General features: G+C 43.9%; 1 protein-coding gene across 2 annotated transcripts in view; it reads left to right on the top strand.

Moving 5' to 3' along the window:
• LOC146822032 (uncharacterized) overlaps positions 1–18754 on the top strand; it is a 51161-nt gene that overhangs the window by 8531 nt on the left and 23876 nt on the right. For both annotated transcript variants that reach the window (XR_014963222.1, XM_085613142.1), the window contains exon 2: positions 3999–4059. Coding sequence is in view for 1 of the 2 variants with exons in the window: in XM_085613142.1 (XP_085469268.1) it covers positions 3999–4059 (61 nt within the window). In the remaining variant the exon portion in view is untranslated. The remainder of the gene's footprint in view (positions 1–3998; positions 4060–18754) is intronic.

The following is an 18754-nucleotide window of genomic DNA, read 5'->3' as shown; positions in this document are numbered from 1 at the left end:
AAGCCGAGACAGATTTTGGCCCACTTTGGCCAGACTATCTCGACCGTCTCTACCAGGATATGCCATCTCGCCTCTACCGCGACCTGGGTCCCCACCACCGTTAACATTACCTGGACCAGGCCCCTCCAGTATCTTTGAATCTTGGGGCAGGCCCACAATATGTGAAAGAATGTTCCCTTCTTGCCACAGCCCCTCACACACTCATCATACACGCAATACCCAATGAGGTACTGCCTGCTCTTGACGCATAGGACCTATGTAAAATACTGAGTTGGATTAGTCTGAATCTTGCCCTTATAGTTATTTCTCTTGGGCTCTGCTTGGGCTTCATCCCAATTTTCGTCTTCAAGCAGACCCACATCCGACTCCCAGGCCGCCCATAGGGGACCCATGCAGTCTGGGGAGTTATTTACTAGCTTCTTGGATGTGAGGGATATAGCACTATCTATCATTGGGTCGAGTAGAAGTTTGTCTTCAAGTGGTGTGTATTCCGGTAACGGATACCCTTCCTTCAAGTGACAATGGAGTGCATGCTGCATTCGCAGATATCGAAAGTGCTCTCCCTTCCCCATCTGGAATTTTGCCAGTAAGATGCTAAATTCAATCATTTTCCATCCTCTCCAGACATCTTTCATCAGATCTGTGCCTATAGTGCTCCATCTATTGAAGCCCTCCAGGTGCCTTACCTCACCCAGAAAGTCTCCCTCCCCACAGTGGGGTTTGCTCCGTAAGCTTGGCCTCCCAGCCGACCATTTTCGTTGCCTTCTGCCATGCCGCGACCACTGTCTGTGTGTGAATTGGGAGGGATATGGTGTCCTTTTTTCCTGTAGAGCTCCCACAGGTAGCTACCCTTGCCCATAGCTAGTCGGTGAACCCTATATGCCGGCTCCTCGATCGGCGAGAAGACCCACCCATTGATGTTGATGAGCTGTGCCACCCAGTAGTATTTTCAGATATTCAGGAGTGTCAGCCCCCCTCGTATACCCCTTGCTGCAGCGTTTTTAGGGTGATCCTGGGCTCCTCAACCCCCCCCCCCCAGCAGTGTTTGTTGCTCTGACTCAATCGCCCGAAAGAAAGATTCTGAAATGGTGTGTTTTGCATTGCATACAGTAGACGCGGAAGAGCCATCATTTTGAACAATACTGCTCTGCCCATTAGGGACACTGGTAAACGCGGCCAGTGAGCCACGTCCCCCCTCAGCCTGTCCAACTGGGCATGTACGTTTAACTGCATAAACTCCTCCTCCGACTTTGTAATCCATATGCCCAGGTATTTAAACAACTCTTTGTTAACTAGCTCCTTACACGCCGACGTTAGGGTCAGGAGCTCACCCGCCAGGGAGAATACCATGGATTTGTCCCAATTTATACGGTATCCCGAGTACGCACCAAAAGTCGGTTGTATATGGATTACCAGTCTATTGTTAACAGATGTGGTCAATAATACAATTTGTTCTTAGCCTTGGATTATTTTACAATCCAGCAAAAGGTTCCAGCTGCAAGGAGCAAAAATCTGGGACAGAAATTGAAGCAAGGGGGTGAAGAATATGACAAAAACTTTTTTACAAACGTGTTTCAACACCTCCTTTACTTAGACTTGTCTCTTATTTATGGCTGTACCTGGAACCAAATCAGTGGAAAAATACTTCACTTCATCTTTCATTACTCATACAGAATTGTATGGACCGACCATCATTTTGGAATGCCCTGTTCCAACGTTTAACCAAGCCTTAGATCAGGACATTCTAGTATTTGCTAGGAAGTTAAGAAGATGCCTAAGGTTCAACTAGTGCCGTGTTTCATGATCCCGCTGCTGCTGTTCTCGCTCTGTTCTACAAAAAACAAACGGACCACCCTTTTGGGCACCTGTCAGTGCAGACACACCAGATTGCTCACAGAAGCACAGGCTTTCAACCAAACGCTGCATGGTGTCTTGCCTCAGAGCATCAACCTTGCAAACGCAGCCAGTGTTTTTTCTTAAGTGCCTCTGATACGCTTTCAACTCCATTCACTGTACGACAGATTTATCTTTCTTGCGGATTTTACTAGCATATTTTCTCATCTTTTTTAAGTTTGAGTTCATTTAGAGCATTTAACAGTAATTTCAAAATAAAACAACAATTAAAACATAAGTATGCATCAAACAATGTGGAAGAAAAACTTGAAGATATTAAGAAAAACACACATCATCTGCTGTGGAACAATGGAATGAAAAACAACAGGAAGGAGTAATATAAAAATGGGAGGGAGGGAGGGAGAGGGGGGAAAGCATTGGAGCATGTTATCAGATAATTTGTACAAAAGATAATAACGAACAGTAGACATATTATAAAAAATAAGCAAACATTATATAAATACCATTGTAAATCTATGGATAAAGACAGAGAGGTATTATACACACTAATTTAAGGGGTTTCTGTACTTCTGGAAATGAGATAGTCTTACTTGCAAGTAAACTAAACATGGTAAAAAAATTGGTAATTGGAAGCCATATCTTGTCTCCTTTTATAGCTAAGGAAATGGAAGAGACATAGTTAGTATCCAGTCTGTGGTTAAAACATACAGCGTATCACCAAGATTGGAAATAGTCATTATGCAAATGTTTCCATTTAGATGTTATTAGGGGAAAGGCATGGCTAATTGTAAGTCCACCAATTTGTGACTTTGAGCAAAAACAGACCAATCTGGGATGACAGTACTTAAATATTTGAAAATGAAAAAGGGATATTAACTTTAAAAATTAGGTCAATTTCGTTCCAAGCCTGTTTTTAAAATCGTGAACAGGGGGACATTCAAATGACATATGCTTTAAATATCCTTTTACTCCATTACAGAACAAAGAAGACACATCTATGTCTTTAGAGAAACGTTTCAAGATGAAATGAAGAGTGTAAAGTGTTCACAGCCCTAGTAGATTTGTCAGTGTTAAGCCAAATTCTGTTCCACCGATCAGTGTGCTAACATTCCAGTACATCTGTTTCCCACACCAACTCAGTCAGCTGAATAGAAAACGTGTCCGTCAAAATGTAGCTGCTCCAAGTTCATTCAGATAATGTTACCAATATGCGCTAAGGCTCACCAGTATTTCATAACTCTTGCTTATCCCTGTTTCTCCAGACTTATTACAGGAACATATTCTGAGAGTAACATACCATGCCTTTTCTTTTATTTACAAATCTTGATGCCACCTTTGTGTGGGTGAACCGGAGGTGTGCAGTACCTGTGCTATCCGGACAGATGCCTAAAAAGTGTGTTTTATGTTTTTTAACTCTGTTGTACCGGTTCCACTTGAGTTAAAAATGCCCTGAAACATTAGCAAAAAAGAGCTCTCAATTTTATTTTTTTGCCCCTTACTTTTCCGTTGTTGCACATTTTGAGAACATGGTATTAACCTAATGTTAATACCATACCTATTTCATAACCCTTCTTTCAATCTATCTGCAGGTCTTATTCCTTAGCACCATACAAATACTCAAGTTTAACCTCTCCGATTTCAAAGGATGGTGATTTGAGCACAGGTCTGGCTCTCCAACCCCATGTGAGGCATGACAGCCCGTTCAGAAAAAAACATATTACCCTGTAGCAAGACATGGGAGCTCCTAGGCAGGGAAGATTCCAGATGAGGCAAACCAGATTCTTAGTTGTCATTCAGCAAGGAAAAAGTAAAACCAATGTTGGTATTATTCTGTTTCCCCATATAGCTAACAGGATGGCTTAGTGAATTAAACCCTTGCTACCGATTTAAAATAAATCACAACGTGGCCTTCCATCAGGGAAGTACTTTTAGTACAAATAAATTAGGTAATACAAACTCCTGTTATTTGTAGCGTTTAGAAGCAAATTCACGTTGTCCTTTCTGAATCGTTTTTGATGTATGGTTTAGATGATACCAAATCATTCTGATTAGGTGAAAAATTGTTATTTGACGCATAAAAATAGTCTACTCTTTTGAATGCACTATATTGTTTACTAAGAGTTAATTTTCTGCTACATATTAAGGGGATGTCCATGACGCCAGAGGAGCAACCATCCCAACCCCCACAGGATGAATCAATTTCAGGTAAGAGGCCACCATCTCAACTATTTTGACAATTAATTCAGAGTAAGTATTGTCCCAGAATTTAGTCAGAAAGTTATTTCCTGTGTTTGTCAGTTATGTTTTTGTTTCCTTTTTTGAGGTATTTATATAGGGTAGATGGGTGTGGTTTTGAGAAGCAACTGAGTTTTGTGGCAAAATCTTGATTTATTTAAAAATGATGTGCATGACTATATAAGCGGTGCATAACATTTGAGTTTCTTAGGTACTGCAAGAGTTTTGAACTTGGGTTTTAAGTATCTCTTTGTGCTAATTGCTGACTCTCATCATGCTGTTAGCTTTGGGGTTCCAGCCAGTAGAGTACAGATCTCATGTTGGTTCTTAGGTATTGGTAAAACAGTGATCCTATCTGGGATTTCTGAATAGTAATATTTTACTCTTTGCCCCTACTTGGAGCAGTGCTTGAAGAAGTGTATCTCATTTTCTGCTTGGCCCATGGCACGTCGTTTAGCATAATTGTTCTGGTTTTGCCTGAACTGCTGATACTGTATGTGGAAATTAGTTGCCTGTAGTCTGCAGCTCCTTTCATGAGAAAACCTATATTGCCATGGCATAATTCCTGTCCCATAGGTTTTGGTAAATTTGTATTTTGTCTGTCTCTCAGCGTCCCAGTGGGTTATACATGTTGTTAAATTGTTTTCAATTGTTTAGTTTGGATTTTTCCGGCATTCACTATGTTTTTGAGGTAGTGAGCACCTTCTCGTCTGTTATAGGAAGAATTTCTCTTGCAGCTGTATGACTTTCGTTTTGTTAATCCATGGGGCCTTCGAAGTAGAAAACATTAGTTGATTTTAATGGGATGTATGCAGAGTTTCGAGATCCATTTTTAGGTCTCACCTGAGACAGCGTGCATGCGCTGCTCTGCGAGGCTTCTAGTAAGGACTTTTAACCCAGAGCTCACGCTTGTGCATTTGTTTTTTTTTGGGCTCACGCTATTGGCCTTTGCGTGCGTCTTTTTAAGAAAGACAGCACGCAATTGGCCAAAGGCAGGTACATGTCCTGCCTTCTCTCTCCCCTGGCCTAGGGAGCTCTGGAGCGAGCAGCAGCGCGGCCGGGTGCCAGCTGCATGCCTGACATTCCTTGCAGTGCGAGCGCACCGCGCTTGTTTAGACATGTGGAACGTTGCGCCTTCATTTACCCGCAGCCCTCTAGATTTCAGTTTCTTTTTGGGGACAACCGATGTTGAAACCCCTCCGTGCCATTGGTTTGGTTGGTGTGGCAGGCCGCCACATCAGCTATCACATTATCCTGCTGCTACGTGACATTCCGAGGCTTCCTGGCTCAGCAAACCATTGCGCCATACCATGTTGCTCCTCGAGTGAGGGGAGGGGGGCGGGTGGATTCTTGCTTACAGCCCTTCAGCGGCTTGTGGAACAATGTATTTTCTGTGACGTCCTCCAAGCAACTGTAAAGGAGAGGCTTCTTAATTATTTTTTCGTGGTATGATTTAAAGAAGGATTTTGTTTAAGTCGTGCAAGCAAGAACAGGTTTTCTATTCGTAACTTTGAATCAGGAACGGTTTCCCTATGTCTGCATAATATAAATGTTTTCTTAAAGTCCAGAACGCGAGGACTCACCTAGAACATGTGTAGTGAGTGTTTTTGTTTTAGTAGTGACAGCAGTTTGACTGCAACCAAAAGTCAATTTAAGGCATGCCCACTAGTAGCACTCGTGACACCTGCTCTTGGCATCAGGCGTGGACCGCTTACTTGGGAAATTCCACGAGAACCCACTGACTGGGGCTGCTTTCAAGGGCGGATGGCAGAAGGATCTTCGCCCATCCAGACCAGGAAGCAGCTTAGAGTCCACCCGATTTTCTTAGAGACACACAGGGCACAAGTCCTAAAACAAGCATTTGCAATGCAATAGGTCTCGCATTTACACGAGTTTGAGCTATTGACATTGCAAATAACAATGTCTTTTATTTTTGTTTTCGTATATTTAAAACATGAATAAAAGGCATGGTCATTTACAATGCCAATAGCTTAAACTCTTGTAAATGCGAGACCGATTGCATTGCAAATGCTTGTTCTGAATTGAGCAGTAATGGCTATCCTAGTTCTGCTCAACAAGCATTTTTAAGGAACTTTCCTAAGTACCTTCTTTGCTTGTATACAAAATGGTAGGTGCATCTGTTAGTCTCCCACTTGCTACTGTATTGGGTGTTGATAGATTCAACAGGGGTATTGGCTTACCAATCTTCTAGATAATTGCATCCATTATTTTACTGCAATGTTTGTACTTTGGAATTTGGCTTTTATAGAGCACTTGTGTGGGCCACATGTAAATCAACCTACCTTTACCCATCCATTTCCAGCCATTCAACATTTAGCATGGTTCTTGGCTCTTTACTGTTTAATATGACACACCGACTCGGAGTGAAGGAGCAAAGAATCTCTTCAGACACCTTTCTCCTAGAAAGTCTGCTAAAAAAATAGTTGACTGCTTTTTTTGACGATCCTGTTTGTTATTTCCACAGGCCCATTCACGCTTGGGTTATACATGGCGGGAATCAGTGCTGTATGACCCCCCCTTTTCTGTAGAAAAAAAACATGAATCGCAAAAGAAAATAATTTATTTGGCAAGATATATGATTAACCCTCCTGGGATCTTTTCTCACCCAAACACACTGTCTAGGGTCTCTACTACATTCTTGTGGGTATATCTTACCCCTAACTCAACATTTGACTACCTAATTACTTCCGGCACAATTTACTAATGGATGATGATGATGCTTCAATCTGCACCTTGCTTATAATGAGCTAGGACATCCCCCATATAATGGAGAAAAAAAATTCCAATCGATCTGTTGAACACCTTTAAATTGTTCTTCCCTCTTTAGAGCAGAGTCAAGTATTGCATACATTCTTTTTGATTGACAAGGCAGCAGCAGATGAGCAGGAGCATTATTTGTATGCATAGTAGACACAGCAACCAGAACCAACTGACGCAAATAAAAGGCATTTTTGAGAGATGCAGTGATAATCAATTGAAAAATGTAAATAGTGTGACACATGCAGATATCTCGAGCTGGACAGGAGGCACAGCTATGAAGCACGAGCCTGGCTAGTAATGAAGAAAATACTTCAGTACTATAATATTAAAGGAGAATAAGTGTAACACATTTTCCTCCTTTAGAAAATTAACAATTAAACAAAGTATTTCAACCTATGTGGTTGAGTTCAACTTCTTTCAGTGAGCTTAACACAAGAAGCAATAAAATTTGTAGCAGAATTGTTGTTGAACACACTGGAGATCTCTGTTACATTACTAAACACTGAATTTGATTCATCAGGTCTCACCGTGTTGGTAACACATACCAAATTATTCTAAATACGAATATTAATCAAAAATCTAGAATCAACAACGAAATCACCTGAGTCATAAGATGGCAACCACAAGCTACCTTCCTCCAAATGGCACTTTGCCACCCTTGTCACACTCCACACTTTGTTAAAGTGAAAGTTTACTTGAAAAATCTACGTCCACTGCTGTATGTATATAACAAAAACAACTGAAAAAAAATAATTCTTCACCACTTATAAACAATGTATTCCAAAAGAATTTTCAACCACAATTTCTAGAATTATTCATGTGTGTATATTTACAAATCACATCAAACAGTTTCACAAAAATCAAATGTGAATAGAAAACATCAATTTTGTAATAATAACTTCAACAATCTGTTGATGATTATTAATGCTTGTTGCTTCATCTGAGAGTTCCACATTGAATTTTACTGCTGTCCTATGTATTTCGGGACCCACGGTCCCTCCCTCAGGGGCCACTGTGTTTGGAAAAAATAAAGATACTCCAGATGATTCTTAGAATCCTATCTCAACTTTGTCATTACCGAAGTGGACCAGCATGGAACACAACAACCAGTAACACCATAAAATTCACCATATTACACTTGATTGACACATGTCCACGTCTATGTGTCATGCATAATAGTCCGAAAAGTGTACATTAAGTGTGAACCACTAATGCACCACAAGAATGACATCACACGATGTGCCAACCTTTAAATACCCATACTGATGCGCTATACTTACACAGAATGTGGAAAACCGTATCCTGCAACAATGGCAACCTTTAATTAGTATACAACATCCCGAACTATCCATTCAGTGCACACGTCTTCACTGTGTTATAAAACGGTTGGCCTACCTCAAGAATGATCAGACCTGATGGTTCAGCATAATTGAACCTCTGACTGAAAAAGAGGACAAGGCTTTGTCTGTGGATGGTTCTGCCTTGGTGTGATCTATCGCCAAACTCCTGGTGGTGATAGCTTCTTTGGGTGTGTAATCTTTGGTAATGGGTGGTCTGGTGGATCTTATTCCCAATCTGATACAAGGCTTTCCTCAGATGAAGTATTGGGTTTACACGGTGGTCTCTTCTGCTCATATAATTCTTCCCAGGTGTAAACTTCATTGAGCTTGTAATCAATAGTATCTCTTTTGAATTTACGTAGTTTGAACTCTTCAAGTTCCTTGCCGTATCTATCCAATCAGATGTTGATTTGTTCCAAAGTGTTAGTCCATTCTTCAGGCTCTATTCTGATGGACAGATCCCTTTTGATGTTGTAAATCTCCTCTTCTAATTCTTTGATGGTTCATGATAACTCTTCTATTATAAGTAAAATTAAATCCAAAGAACCTTTGTTTAACACCGCGTACCATTTGTCCATTAAACTTTTGTTGTATTGGGAGTGGAAAAGCATAGGTTTAATGGGCAGTCTTAATCCTCACGGTATCCTGTTCGTTTTATGGTATTGTATCAAGGCCGAAGCGTGTAATCGCTGGTTAAACTCTCTTCTTAAAATTAATTCTAAGTGTTTAAGTTGTTGTGCTGTTGATCCCTCTTATGCTTTAAAAGTTTTCATTTCCTGGATTAGTGCATAAATCTCAGTAGCTTCCTCTGTGGTGTATCCCTTTGTTTCAGCAAGGTTATCTGTTAGATTTGCAATATTTTCAAAAGACATGATTCAACCGGTGCGTGCTGCCAACCTCAAATAGGCAGAAACAACTTGAACTCAAATATATTGTGAATGGCGCACACCTTATATTGCAACCTAACCCAAATGAAGATGGTGTCATCAAATTGATGCGTGCTACACTGGATTAGGGAACTGCCTTCCCTGTACTATAAATGCTAAAAAATGTATATAACAAAAACAACTGGAAAAGAATAATTCTTCACCATTTATAAACAATGTATTCCTAAAGAACTTTTATCCACGATTTCTAGAATTATTCATGTGTGTATATTTACAAATCACATCAAACAATTTCACAAAAGTCAAATTTGAATAGAAAACAGAAATATTGTAATAATATCAACAATCTGTTGATGATGATTATTAATGCTTGTTGCTTCATCTGTGAATTCCACATTGAAGTTTACCGCTACCCTATGTATTTCAGGACCCACTGTCCCTTCCTCAGAGGCCACTGTGTTTGAAAGAAATGAAGATAATCCAAATGTTTCTTAGAATCCTATCTCAACGTTGACATAACCCAAGTAGACCAACGTGTAGCACAGCTACCAGTAACATCGTAGAATTCACCATATTACACTTGATTGATTCATGTCCACCTCCATGTGTCCTGCATAATAATCTGAAAAGTGTACATTATGTGTGAACCTCTAAAGCCCCACAAGAATGACATAACACCACGTGTCTACCTTTAAATACCCATACTGATGCAATATACTTACACAGAATGTGGAAAACCGTATCCTGCAACAAGGACAATGTTTTATTAGTCTGCAACGCCCTGAACTATCCACTCAGGGCACACGTCTTCACCTCGTTAAAAAACATTGGCCTACCTCAAGAATGATCAGAACTGACGGTTCAGCATAATCGTTTTACGATACAGTAATTCCTATATCACTGCATTCATCTTGCTGTTAAAAAAAGACCACAATCTTATCAACTGCCTGTAAGCCAACTTAAACACCTTAGCGTATTGAGTTGCCACTCTGTTCCTATTAATTTTGACCACTTTGGTTGGCTATCATTCATAAAATCTCTTTTCTGTGCATAATAAGGTTTAAATATGTGGGCACTATCAATCATGCTCACTTTGTCCTTTCGGTCACAACAAGACTTAATAGCTAACTATTTCATTACCACTTGTATGGTAATTATTTCAAGCGAAGTATTCGAACATCAACCACATTTCCACTTCCAGTTCTCATTTTAAACCACCAGTGACATATCATAGAGAAAAGCTCCCTTCCCTTTAACTGTTCAAATGGATAGTCCTCCGTGGTACTTTGTGTCATAATGTGGTTAATCCACATTTTCTCCCTTCTATTCTCTTTCTAGTCCAGACACTTTGACAAAACCCATTGAACATTGTCTTTGATGATACAGTTGAACCTCTCCACCTGGCCATAGGTTTGGGGGCCGTACAGTGCGATGGGAACTTGTTTGACACCAAAACCCCTAAGAGATTAATTGAAGGTATTTGACACCAACTGAACTCCATTGTCCATAGGTAAGTTGTCAGGATTGCCTTATTGAAAAGTTTTTTTTAAAAACTCAATTACAACTGCAGTAGTAGCCTGACCAACAAATGTGATCTCTGACCATCTTGAGTGATAATAAATAGCTACTAATGCAAATCTCCAAACTGACTGCAACTGATAAAATGGCCCCAAAATTTCAAAAGCTAAATTCTGACAGGGGTGTTCAGGCCACAAGACAGGTGTAAGGGGTTTAATCCCTTTATTCCTTAGTAATGGATCTGTCATTGTCATAGCACTCCTCACATTCTCTAACCCATCGATTTCAAGACACCAGAAACAAATCCTCAATTTTCTCATAGGTGACATACCTGGATGACCCTGATCGGCTAAATCCAATAACCTTTTCCTTAAGAAAATGATCTCCTTGCACCCAAACATGTTCTTGGTCCATTCAGCTCCTCATATTTATGATAGTTTGGTGCCTTATCATCTCATCTGACATGATTTCTAAATGGCAGGACATAGATAGAGCTCTTAAACTCTATAGGACCGCATCAAAGGATTTGCCCTCGCTTTGAACACAGGTCTGACATTTTTATCTTTCTAAAGCTATTCTGGCAGTTGGCATGAATCTTGTTTCCGTACTCATCATGGCTTTATCAAATGCATTTTGTTCACCTTGACAGTCACCTGGCACAATGGGAAGTAAAATCCAGAATACCTCTTGCTCATACAAGCCTAAACAATGTAAAAGTATGTTTTTACCTCAAACTACCTTGTCACCTTGTGTTGCATTCAGATATGTCATAAATTCCTCCTTCCTTTTGATCCAGTGGTCTTAGTGGTTCTTCTTATTGCTATAAGAACTTTGGTGGAGAATCACATTGCATGGTAGAATGTGTTGACCACTAAATGTACAACCTACGATATGCAGACTCCCCACTGCTGAGAAACTAGCTTCACAAAGGTAAGAAGTAGCAAACAGGATCAAAACATGCTGGACTCTCTTGCTTATCACTGGGTGATCATTTTCAGTTTGACAGTGCCTGAGACCGGACTCTTACTTTCAACAATGAGCCACTTGAATTGTCAAAGAGCTGTTCTGCTTCCTCGTTGTTGAAATTCTGAGGTATCTTAGCATTGAAGGTGTCTCTCACCCATTTTATTGGCTCCACTTGATCCTCTGGGAAATATTTATCAAGGTAAAGACGCAGGTGTAATAAATACAGAACAAAAAGTGTCCTCACTTCCACTTATAACGCCATCTCATTGTCTTGCAGAAACTGGTCCAATGAAGGAAAACATTTATAGTCGCCTTTGCTCACACTGCTTTTCCAAAAGATCAATTTCTTCTTAGAGCCTACTTTGGCTGAGATTTGCAAGATGTTAATATTATTTATTGCCTTGCAAGGACTTGTTCAGTGCATTCAGGTTTCAAAAAGATTAAGAAAGGAAAGGCATTTTTATTAGAACGTCTGTGCCAATAAATTTGTCAGCAAAATAATGTTCATCATCGTGTAGACACAAGTATATTCCATTCCTCAGCTCATACACTGTAAGCGTGGAGTTACAGAGAGAGAGCCATTGAGAACTGCTGTAGAACAAGAGGCATGAGTGTTCGGCACCCATTTCATCGCACAGCTTAGCAAAAAATCGCGCTTTCGGTGGTCCACTCTTAATAAAATGTACCACTTTGATGACTATTTTCAGAATATCACGCAGTTCTTCACTGAGGTTTCCTGCTGCCAGTGCTTCACTGTGTATTATACAGTGTGTCGAAACAACATTAGGTGCTTTAGACTGGATGCGAGCTTGAAGTTCTTGGTAGAATCCTTCCATTTGGTATTCTTTGATAGCTTTATTTCGGTCGGTGACCATAAAAGCACAGATAAAATATGTACATGAACATAAAATACATAAATAATGAGCATTTGGGATAAAAAGTTATTAAACAACAGTTATCAAAGTAGCAGCAATAGACAGTAAACATATTCAATCACTGATAATTCTTTTCCTTCCCTAAGAGGGACCCAACGCCTTTAGAATACGGCTGCGAGTATGCCAAACATTGGTAAGAAATTTTGTTAACGCGAAGACAGTTGGGCCAGAGACATCAGATTTTAAAATCCTGTACATTGGTGCATATTCCCTGCAGCCCATATTCCTTATCAACGGAAGGAGCCAGTATTTTCGTGCTGCCTTGTATGCTGGGCAGAAGAAAGCCACATGCAAATCAGTTTCCCCCGTAGCATCACAAGCCGGACACTGCTTTGTGGAGGGAGCCGATGGCCAGGTGCATGTAAAAGACCGGAAAGGCAGTGTGCCGTATCTCCATTGGAGAAACAGCTTCCGGGCCAGTACAGGGGAAATAGGATCCAATACCTTCTCAAACCTATAGAAATCCTTGCTTTGCAGAAACACAGAGGATAAGGACCCTTGTGCCTGGGTGGCTTGGGTCCTGGCTATTTTGTGTTCGTGATATACGTTAGCCAGGGACTTTTTGGAGATATTTAGTGCGGCTTTCGCTGGCTCAATCCATAAATCGGGGAGCCCTATTTCCATGCAAGTGGTTTGGATGTTTTTGACCCAAGGGATAATGAGCACTTTTGGGTGGTTCAGAAGTTCGGCCAGTTCCGCCCGGTATTCTGCAAGTTCATTGCTACTCCACAGCCTACGCCAGAATGCTATGGGTCTCAGGCTTATTTCATCAGCTAACGGTCGTAGGCCCAAATCAAGCCTCAGGGGGAGGAGCGGGGTGTATCTGTCTTATAAACTTATTTTCCGTTAGGGACAGACTCCTGCAAGGCGTGTGGCCCCATAGTTCCGCCCCATACATTATCGCTCCCCTGGCCTGGGCCTTATATATCTGGATTAATGCCCCCAATGGACGGTATGATGAACCAGTCATCATCCGGGCGATACCCCCAGTGGTTTGCGTGAGTTTAAGGTTAGCCCTACTCTGGTGAGATCCCCAAGTCATGGTTTCGTTGATAGTCACACCAAGATATTCAAAGGTGGCCACTCTCTCGAGCCGTGCAGCTCCCAATTGCGGATTTGGCCGCAATTTTTGCCTCGGGTTCAAAACCATGAATTTGGTTTTTGCCGCATTAATTTCCAGCCCCCTGTCAGTACAGAAGGCCACAAAGGAGTCCAGAATCCTCTGTATACCCATAGGGGTTTTGGATAGCAGCAGGGTGTCGTCCGCAAACATAATTGCGGGCACCCTGCTGCTATTTAATTTCAGGGCGTCAGTATATTCAGTGGCATTCAGGTGGGCGATTACCCCATTGACGAAGAGGCAAAACAGGGTCGGTGCCAACACACAACCCTGTCTTACCCCCCGGCCAACGGGGAATCTGTCGGTCAGTTCCCCCGACCTCCCGCACCGCACTCGGGCGTAATTATTATGGTGCAACCTCTGTAAGACCCATCTCTGCCAGGACGCTCCAGAGTTTCCCCCTGGGCACCAGATCGAAGGCGGCCCGTAGGTCCACAAAAATTGTGTACAGACTACCGCCCTCGAATTTTGCTGCCCTCCAGTAGATCAGGTTCAATCTAAAAACCTGGTCCACTGTGGATACCCCCTTCCTAAATCCCGCCTGGTAGGGACTAAGGGCACCCACCTCCTCCATCCAGTCCTGGAGCCTATTCAGCAACACCCTACCAAACAGTTTCTGTGCCACGTCTATCAAGCTGATTGGTCTATAGTTGGCTGGGAGGAGAGGCGAGCCCTTTTTAAAGATGGGGATCACCTCTGCCCCCAGCCAAGTACTAGGGATTTCCATGCCTCCAAGAACTCCATTAAAAAGGGCGGTAAGGTAAGGGCCCCAAACAGTGGGCTCCTGTTTAAACATATCCCCTGGTAACCCATCCAGTCCCGGCGCCTTTCCAGAAGCCAGTCCTGAGATGGCAGCGGCGACCTCGCCCAGCGTTATAGGCTCCCCTGCATAGTCCGGCCAGCCCACCTCATCAGCAGCAGGAGATTCTCCCGGCTCAGAACTATATAGGGTCTGGAAGTGAGCCTGCCACACCCCTGGGGCAATATTGGGCTCTAGTGCCGATTGTAAGTTCCCCGACCCCCCGTTCACAATCCTCCAGAACAAACGTTGGTTTTGGATCGCTAGAGCCTTGGTGAGTTCTTCCCACTGGTTTTCCTCCCATTCTACCTTTGCGTGGGCAATGAGTTTCTTGTAAGCTCGCCTACTTTGTTTGATGCTGTCCCCCCCTAAACCCTCCTTGATTAGTCTAAGGAGTTCTGTTTTTGCCCTTCTGCAAGCTGGGTTATACCATAATGTTTTGCCTTGTCGCCTCTCTTTTAATTTTCGTGAGCTGCAGGTGAAATGAGGTGCCGCAGCTTTTATGAGGTCCTCATGGGCCTTAAACAATTTGCCCTGGGAATCTTTATTGTTTGCCTCGGTGTCCAGGCACCCCACAGTTTCCAAGATGGGGGTTATCCCATCATAAAGCATGGGGAGTTTATTCTTGCTTGTAGCCAGGTGCTCCCACCTGATCCTTCTCCTGTTGTTGTCAAGGAGAAGCACAAGGTTGTTCCCTTCCGCGTTGGTCGCGAGCGGTTGGGGGCCAGGGTGTACAAGGTCAAGCTCAAGTGCGTTATGATCACTATCGGTCCTTTCCGTTACCCTGAAATCCTGGATTTTCGGCCACTTCACTATTTGGGCCAAGACATAATCCAGACGGGACTCTCTTCCCGGTCTGTTGTAGGTGGTTTTACTTGGTATGTCGGATTTCATTCAGCCATTGCAAGCTCTGATTCCGAACTTTAGGGTGAGGGCTGTAATTTGTAGTGCTAGTGGGGTCCAAGCCTTCGGAGGTGGAGCTTCCACTAAGGGCACTGCCCATCTGGCCTCTTCTTCCGATGATAACCCGTCTAGAAGGCCAGGGAGTGGCTCAAAATGAGAATTAAAGTCCCCTCCCACTACATAGAATGAATCACTCGGTAGGTCAGATATAAAGTTGGAGAGTTCATCTATGGTCGGTGATTCCTTAGCAATTCCCATTGGCCTAGAGTAGATGTTAATAAACACAAGTTCGACTTGGTTGGGCCATGATAGTGAAATCGCAAGGATATCTTCAGAGTTAACCGGGAGCCGCATTGCCACACAGCCCAGATGAGATGCGACCCAAGTCGTAAGCCCTCCTGACGGACGGCCTTTGCCTTCCCACCTCGCTGGAATGAAGAATGACATGTAGCCTTGGTGACCATAGTCCTCTCTGGCCCAGGTTTCCTGGAACATACATATGTCTCCAGACTCAATATAATTTGCCCAGTCCGGGTCACCCAGTTTATTAGCCAATCCAGCAATATTCCAGCAAATCAGCCTCAGATGATCAGGAGTATTGGATGCCGTGCCAGGGGGGTTAGAGGAGATGGTTCCAGACTCTACTGCAATCGGGGATTCTGGCGCATTACCAACAGTAGGGACCAAAGATTCGAAAAGTCCACTGGAGCCATTCTCCACAAGTGTTGGCTCATTCAATATTTCAGAGGCATTGGCAACATTGTGGGCAGATAGATCATCCATGAACACTGGGTTGTTCAATAGCCCAGGAATTTTACCAATAATCGGGGTGAGTGGCTTAGAAAGACTACAAAAGCCGCAATCTTGGGTCATTGGCATGTGAGCGGAAAGTCAATCAACCCCATCCAAACCATTCAAACAATTGAAGCGGTTGAAATGAAAATAGGGTGCATCCTGCAATTGGATATTTGGGCGTTGTACATAGTCCTTGTGTCTGCATCTATGCTCCACCCTTATCCACTCATCCTGCGATGGAACATGGTACATGTGGATAGGGGGGAAAAAGAAGGATACTGGGAGGGTCTGAATAGTGGAATCCAGTGATCTATTTGTTCCTTCACAGATGTGCGAGACAGTGCCCGGATCCTTGAAGCTTACCAGGATGCAATCCCCTATTATTGTTTTTCTGGTCTTCCCTAGCCAAGGGACCCTTCTAACCATAATAATCTCATTGTTAAAACGGGATGGTAGGGGTCGGTTCAAATTTAGCCATTTAATGACCTTTTTCTTTAGGGATTGGTAGTCTTCATTTTCCCCTGATCTTAACTGGGGGGCACCTGCTAGGACAACCGTTAGACTATTAGCCTCTGGCGGCAGATCTGGTCTCCGTGGTCTTGGGGCTTGCCGGCCCGGGGAATTTAGAGGGGCGCTGCCGGCTTCTTGATAGCCGCCGTTAATCCCTAACTGGAAACTTTGAGGGACAGAGTCTATTGGTTGTAAAGGCCTATGATTTGAGTTACTGCACGGTGCCTGGACTGGAATAGCCATTAATGGCTGCAGGGGGGGGGACAGTGGGCACGCTCTGAGGGGGGACCTTATTAACACCCTGTGGGGCTCCTATTTTAGGAGGGTCTCCTGCAGGGAGATGAGGTCCCATATTTTTGGATTGCTTACTAACTAAGGTGTTCAAGGTAGTAAGAGATGTCTCTAGTAGAGTGAGCCTAATCTCCACTTTTTTCAGGCTATCGCTGATGGAGGAATAGCAGATGACAGAAGGGAACCAAGTAGGAATTCTATACTCCCTATAGATATATGGGGGGGATTTATGTTAGGTGTATTGTCCACTGGGTCATTATTAGTGGCAGCTATATTGCAGCCGGGGGACTTGGAGGGAGAAGCAATGGGCACAGTCTCATTGTCCCTCCCAGATTGAAGTGAGTTTGTATGTTTTTTGCCAAAATCTAGATGGAATAGTTTGGCTTTCCCCCTCCCCCCCCATTGACTTCCTACTACGTTTACTTGGAGGAGGCCTGTGCAATTCCCGCACAGCATTTTGTTTTGGCTTACTTTTCTTAGTTGCATGCACAGGAGGAGTTTGGGTAACCAAGTTAACGGGGGTAGCACATGTCTTGGGGGGAGTTGTGTCTGTGATCTTTCCAGGGACCAACCCAGGGGAACTAGAAATTTCCCGAAATAAGAGGGGGAGATCCTCAAGAGTCAGAGGATTTGAGCTATTGGGGGGCGTACCTTCCTCTTGGGGCATAGGATGCGGGATGATCTCTGTCAAGGGTCTGCTCCTCATAGATTCAATAGAGCGTCGCCGCACCGCCCTACGTCTCTCCAGGGAATTTTCTTTGTCTGCGTCTCCTTTGGCAGGTTTAAAGTAGTTGTCCAGTGTCCCTATGTTGCTACCCCCCTCCCTTGATGGGGTTTCACGTGGTCCTGGCGAGGGCATCTCCTTAGTCAGATTGGAAAGTTAAAAGTAAGGGATATGGCCCAGCCCGGCCTCCTTTGGCCCCTGACGGCCACAGACGGCCCGCCCTTTGCCCGGGCTTAGCCCCGGGCACTCCCGCGCGCTCCCGCGCAGCGGGGACAGTGTCCCGCAATAAGCTGTAGCGTGGGCGGGGCAAGCAGGGAGAGCGACCCAGGTGTTGCGGGTCTGGACCTCACGCAGAGACTCCTGGTACACTGAGTCCCTGCGGGTCAGCTCGCAGCCCTGTGGTCCCGTTCGTGCGCACGCAATCACACCAGCTGCACCGCTGTTAGTTCAGGAGAGGCACGGGAGGCAGGCAAGCCCAGCAGCAGTCAGAGAAGCCCAGCAGGAGTCTATGAGGCAGAGGCAGCGAAGCGGGACCCGCGAAGCGGGTCCGGCGAGGAGTAACGGCAAGGAGGTATGACCAGGAAGTCTCCGCTCGTGATTTCCAAGGCAAATGGTGATCCCAGCGATTTCCACCGGGGTATCTGCACTTAATAGCTGTAGCGTGGGTGGGGCAGGCAGGGAGAGCGACCCAGGTGTTGCGGGTCTGGACCTCACGCAGGGACTCCTGGTACACTGAGTCCCTGCGGGTCAGCTCGCAGCCCTGTGGTCCCGTTCGTGCGCACGCAATCACACCAGCTGCACCGCTGTTAGTTCACGAGAGGCACGGGAGGCAGGCAAGCCCAGCAGCAGTCAGAGAAGCCCAGCAGGAGTCCAGGAGGCAGAGGCAGCGAAGCGGGACCCGCGAAGCGGGTCCGGCGAGGAGTAACGGCAAGGAGGTATGACCAGGAAGTCTCCGCTCGTGATTTCCAAGGCAAATGGTGATCCTTCCATTTAATGATCCCCCATTCCCCCCGTCTATACAAACTCCACCACATCTCTTCCAGTCAATCTGATTCTGTACGATAAAATCGACCACAACTCTTGGAAAATAAGTTTT

Source organism: Triturus cristatus, chromosome 6 (genome assembly GCF_964204655.1).
Source record: "Triturus cristatus chromosome 6, aTriCri1.1, whole genome shotgun sequence".
In the NCBI taxonomy this organism is placed as follows: Eukaryota; Metazoa; Chordata; class Amphibia; order Caudata; family Salamandridae; genus Triturus; species Triturus cristatus.
This window is presented reverse-complemented; position numbering and strand designations above follow the sequence as displayed.